This window comes from Osmia lignaria, chromosome 14 (assembly GCF_051020975.1).
Source record: "Osmia lignaria lignaria isolate PbOS001 chromosome 14, iyOsmLign1, whole genome shotgun sequence".
Taxonomy (NCBI): domain Eukaryota; kingdom Metazoa; phylum Arthropoda; class Insecta; order Hymenoptera; family Megachilidae; genus Osmia; species Osmia lignaria.
The window spans coordinates 372,522-378,521 of NC_135045.1; the positions used below are offsets into that span (position 1 = coordinate 372,522).

Below are 6,000 nucleotides of genomic sequence, written 5' to 3' on the forward strand. Positions count from 1 at the left end.
TTGCGAGCATTCGCGTTACTTCATTCTTTGCTCCATCCTTTAATCCTCTTACACGTTGCGCTGCGAGAAAAAGAAAATAGAATGAAAGAAGTATGTTCTTATGCATTTTCTTCTTCTCAACACGAACGGTTGTCATAAAATTGCCGTTTCCAACTTTCCGTCTGTTTGAACGAAAGGGTTAATTTCCTATCCGAGTATATTCTAATTCAGTTTCGTGGGCCATCGTCAAAGAGAAGGTCCGCGTTCTGCAAATACCGGTCCCTCTTCTTGTCGCTTTGCCCGTAAACCTAATTGCCGGGCCCGGGCTGATCGGCTAGCCAGCTAACACCCACTCCTAACGCTTCCGCACCCTGTATTTCTCGCTATCGTAATTTGTACGCTCAATTATCTCCATTGTTCCCATGATCGGGCGCGAACACAATCGATATACAATGGGCGTTTTCGTTTGTTTGCTAACCTCCGCTTCGGTCCGCCACAAAGCGCGTCCGAACGGAGCAAAGCGTAGAGCTACGTGGCTGGAATCAACGTCGGAATCAACGCTGCAATCGGCAGCATAGATCACATCCACCACCCGAACAAATAGAAACAGAATGTACATACTGCCGTTTAATCATTTTCAATGTCTAACTGCTGCGGCATTCTTCTTCCTTCCTTCCTTCCTTCCTTCCTTTTACCACCAACTCTGAAAGGATATTTGTCTTGTTGCTGAGCTGCTGAGCTTTTCATCCGACCTCTTTCCTCAGATTTTCTTTCATGATTTCGATCTTTTCATTTGATTGTTTTAACAGATCTTTTGTGAATCGTTGAAGATTTCAGTTACGTTTCCAGCATACCTGAAAAATGATAGAAGACTCACAGTGAGCTTTTCATTAAAGCCGTTTGATATTGTCAGTGTTGCAATACTGTAAAGTTTGCATAGTGGTTTAGAACTTGCTGGAATTGTGGGGAGATCTGGTTAACGCCCTGGGTTGTTGCGGCAGAACTTTCTCCTTAACGCGTTTCTCGATATTTCGTATCAAAGGTATTCCGTATCAGAGCAACAAATTTTTATTGTTATCCATAAACAAAGCTTATCGAAAATAAAAACAAAATATTCGTATCTAAGGAAAAATATTTTCGTCGAAAGTTATAAAGCAGCTCGGAAACGCAATAAACTGACTATGCATCGGTTTGCTCAATTCACAGCCGCAATTTCTACTTCTCCTTTTCGTATAGCTTGGCCCGAGTAAATACTTGGAGACTCTGTAGATTGCTCGTCCCCGAGATGCATCGTTTTGCCAGAGACGTTTTGCATGTTCCTATATGTATGTATACCGGTAAATTAAGATTTCCACTGTTTGCGGAACCCTCCTACGACACCAGCTACACAATCTTGCTCGAGTTGACCAGCTTCGGTAGCAGTTTCTGATTAAAAAATAATTTAATAGGATATTTAGGTTGAAAGAGCTTCGACAATAGACGCGTTTCGAATTACGTTCGTTAAGGAAGTTTCGAGTAAAAGATCGGCTAACCAAGTTCGACGGCTCATTATTTCCAATTTGAAGGGATCCTTGCCTCCTTGCCTCCTTGCTGACGGCCATTTCGCGGAGTTAGTTGCAAATTACTAGGGAAATTACAACGTCGGCTCGGTCTGACTCGGCCAGACTCGACCAGGTGTAATTTCACCGGCACGATAGTCGAAATCGCTGGATGCTATCTCTATCGGGGGCTTTAACCAACCAACGTTTAGTTCATCGATTTAACTTCACTATCCCTCCTTTACATTTCCACTTTTACTTCAGCCTAGAAAAAACTTGGAAATTAGAAGAGAATTTTATAAAAGTTGAAGTTTTCAATTTTGTTTAGTTGTAGAGAGAGAGAGAGAGAGAGAAAAAAGAAACATAGCTACGCAGAGAGGAAAAATAGAAATCGTAACGATTTCACTTGCGATTTGCACGAATCTCGTAACCTTTGATCCACAAATCACGTCAATTAAAGCCCCTGGTCTGTTGAGCCACGTAAATTGGGAAACGTAGCCACGATCGATACGGTTGACCCCTCGATCCCTCGACCCCCGATCCTCCAGGACGATTGTGAACTATTTTAACCTGGACGTTTCCATTTTGCCGGCTCCGTGGTCTCCGCTGTAATTGCAGCTTGCGTTATGCAAGACGACCAGACAAGAGACACGACGTAACCGCATTTTGCCAGCGTAATTTCGTGCCGTCAACTTAAACCCTTTGCTCTCGAACCGTGCTGATTATTCCTTACACTCGCCTTACACGGTAGTTATGATACTACTGATAGCGAGCAAGTCGGCTTTCTCTTACGAAAAAGCTCACTTTTCTTACTTCGTTTTACAACTAACTTTACGGATATATCCTGAAGTTTGATATTAAAATTTTCCTCGAGACACTGGAGACGAATAGATAGGAGCAGCGCGAAAACGATTGTTATTTCCTTGTAATCCGTATGCTGCGTCGCGCCGCGCCAGTCTAATCTTCGGATTCATGAATGAAAAGGAAAGAAAGTTTCATACCGCTGAAACTTCGAATCTCACGAGGTAACGATAAATCGAGAGATATATGGAATAACTTTTTATTGCGGTCGACCGGTTCGTAGGTATAAATTTTCCTCCTCTTGTCATCGCTAATTCAGAACGCAACGAATTGCTTTCTTTTATCTTTAACAAATTTTAATGATATCATTGCTATTAAGATCGGAGTATTTATATAATAGTTTATGTACGTCTGAAGGTTGTTCGGTGACGAACGAGACCATCGTGAAATGTACAGCTATTTCATTACTATCTCATGATTGATTGCATCGCGTAGATAAACGCGTCTCGCGTCGAGTTAACGTCAGATATTATTTAAATGAATTATTATCGAGGCCGGTTCGTTCACCGGTCCTTGAACTCTTCTAGATTTATTTTCTCTGACGCTTCTCTGTTCACGTGTTACGGTTTCAAAGTTAAATATTTTTCTGTTTGGTCGTGAAAGCATCAGGAAGGAAAGAAATTTTTTCCATGATACGTTGACCGGACGTCGTTGACCGGACGTTTGAGTTATCGAAAAATCTTTTATGTACGATGGTCAGCTTGAAAAATACCAAGCGCGTTTAAATTTCATGGAGCAATTGTTGTAGTATACTTTCTCAACTAACAAAGATTCGAAATTTCAAGCAACTCGATCGATCTATCTTTTAGTTAAATTGAAAACGCCAGTCTAGACGTGATAGAAAATTCAGCGAAGGGCTCTCGTGATACAACGTTACATTTTCCCCATCAACTCGGGGGCCCATGAAACTTGGAATCTAGACGGATTCGTCAGCAGCATCGAGCAGACACTCTCGATTAATCCCAGTCTAGCTTGATTCTTTTATTTTCTTTTTTTTCTTTTTTTTTTTGCTTTCAGTCGTTGAAAGAGAAACCGTAGCACGAGGGGTGGAGAAGGCGGTGGAGAAGGGCAGAGAGAAAGGAATTTCGGTGGAAAAGGAAAAGGAAAAGAGGCAAAATGGGAGAGAATCATCATCAACAACAACAGCAGCAGCAGCAGCAGCAGCAGCAGCAGCAGCAGCAGCAGGAGGAACAGCAGCAACAGCAGCCGGTTCTTCGTTCGATCAACAACGTGCACAGGTCGTTTGTTAAGTTTATTAACAAAACGCTGCACAGCGTAATTTTGTATTGGATCGACTATCAAGGTCAGGCAGTCAGCTACGGTGTATTGGCACCTGGTGATTGCCGCGATATCGACACGTTCGTCACTCATCCGTGGATCTTCGTAGACAAGGAGACCAGAGACAGGTATTAAACTCTTCCAGTTATTAACTCTTCCAGTTAAGAAAGTATTTTCATCGAAGTTCGGTAACTGTCGTATTCAGGTATACAGTGAATCAGAAGGATGTATTCTTTCCCGAGCCATGGTTCGTCAGGTATCGAGGGCTAAGGCGAAGCGAGTTGCCGCAAAGATTCGAAAGAACCAATGTCTATATCATCTTGCCTGTTTACACGCTTCGTGAGTTGTCTTTGAGAGCGATCAAAAGGCGCCTGACTTATGATCGTCAAGCGTTTCAACTGGACATTCCGAGGAGTCTTCAGCACGAACTGGCGATCATGTTGCCGCGAAACGACGACGATAACGAGGAAGATGTAGACGAGAACGAGGACGATCATGGTAGTCGAAATTCTTAGCGATCGATCCTGAATCTTCTTGACCATTCACACTCAGTAAGTCAATCACACTCGAACGATTCTATTGATATTCTCCGGGGGATCGGATGTATCGAGAAGTTCGCGAGAAAAGTGACGCTAAGGAAATTTATCTTTCTCTGCTTTTCCAGCTTCAAAGAGATCCTTTCCAATCGAATTTTTCGGTTTTTCATGATGCAATATTCAGACTGCTATCTACTCAACGCTTCTGAATATTTCAGCTTTTCTTAATACTTTATTTCCCCAAGTATTATAATTATGTTGCTTTTCTCTCGAATAAATCGCGCGATACGTGTACATACCTGTAAAATATGTATCTTATCGTTTGAATTTCTTCTCAAACTCGTCGAAATTCTTGGATAGTTTTTTAATCCCTTTTTTCGACAGTTTAAAGGCAATAGTAAATTGGGAGAAAGGATTTTTGAAAAACGGGTCGAAACGTGCCATCTTTATATCTCAAATATCGTTAATTAGCAATCGTTCGAAAGAATGTACATTTTTCACAATTTTTATCGAGCTTCTTAATTATTTTCAAACATCATTTATTACTTAATTTTAATACTCTGATCATAGCTGATTAACAAATTTATTTAATTAGCAATTGTTATATTATGCAATATGTAGATCACACCGATGAAATCGGTGTTGCAATGAAAATAGAATCAGTGGTATTTTTTACACTTGATATTTTTGTAATCAATACATACTTGCTCCGATCGTCGACGCGTTGTTTCATTAGAAAGTCTCATTTATAACAACTTATACAGTGGCAATCTCTTACTAGTTCGATGTAAGTTATTCCCATTCCAAGTATATTAATTTTAAAATACTTTTATTAAAGAGTAAACATTCTTTTTTTTTGTTTTTTTTTTTATATTAGAACTGTTATGAAAATTCGAATATTTGACAATTAAATATTCTATACGTTTATCACTATTCCAAATATTTTACGCGTTTGTTCATTTTAAAGAGACACATTTAACAAACGATAAAATAAAGCAATAAAGATATTTCAAACGATATTAGATTTTCATTTATAATACCAATCGAACAAGATAATGATCCTACATTTTACTATACCGTTTCCTAAAAATCCTTTCAGCTTTCCATCAATCATCATTTCGAATCGAAGAGAAATGAAAAGAAGATCCTTTTCCTAAACACCAGAAATATAACAGAAATGTCGAAAGCAAGAGGATGCATTGTCTGTGAGCCATCGATCGACTTCTGTAAACTTTTCCATCGCATCGACGAAAGGGAATCCAAAAGACGATCAACGTTTCCAGAGAGGGTAAATCGCGACGGCTGGTCGGTAATCCAGCCTCGTTTCCGCAATTCGTAAGTAGAGTTAGAAAGTTATTAAACCGTTCCTCCTAGCTAACCGTCCTTCCGTAATCAACGATGCGCGGGTATACCTATGCGCCGAACAACTTTCCTTCGGCATGTTTCCGTTTAGCGAAGTGCATACGTGCCTTGATTAACCATTAGCCGAGTAAAATACACTTGGCCACGAAACAGAAACGGACTCTTCGTAGAATAATATCTACCGGCTATTATCGTCTCTGTCAAGATTTTGCTTACTCGAGCCCATTTCCCTCGTTCGTTGGAAAAAGAAAATTTTCATTTGAAATTCACGTCTTTCGTCGCCATTATACGATACTAATCGTAACTTGATGACGATTACTATTCGCGGAGACGACGGTCAATTAAATACACGGCAAATGGACTTTGGTTACTAGCTCGTTAATCCAGTTCATTCCTAATGGATCTTAAACGCAGGATGAAATGTCACAGAGTGGTGGAAATCTAAT

The 6,000-nt window shown here is 40.3% G+C and overlaps 1 protein-coding gene across 2 annotated transcripts in view; it reads left to right on the forward strand.

The window, feature by feature from the left end:
* LOC117609296 (von Hippel-Lindau disease tumor suppressor) overlaps nt 1-5,432 on the forward strand; it is a 32,665-nt gene extending 27,233 nt beyond the window's left edge. The window contains exons 2-4 of one of the 2 annotated variants that reach the window (XM_076692199.1): nt 3,396-3,784; nt 3,862-4,207; nt 5,292-5,432. In XM_076692199.1, coding sequence (XP_076548314.1) covers nt 3,495-3,784; nt 3,862-4,171 — 600 coding nt within the window. In that variant the 5' untranslated portion in view covers nt 3,396-3,494 and the 3' untranslated portion in view covers nt 4,172-4,207; nt 5,292-5,432. Of the gene's footprint in view, nt 1-3,395; nt 3,785-3,861; nt 5,179-5,291 lie in introns of those variants that run through there. The other variant, XM_034335449.2, reaches the window with a different exon arrangement.
* The last annotated feature ends 568 nt before the right edge of the window (nt 5,433-6,000 follow it).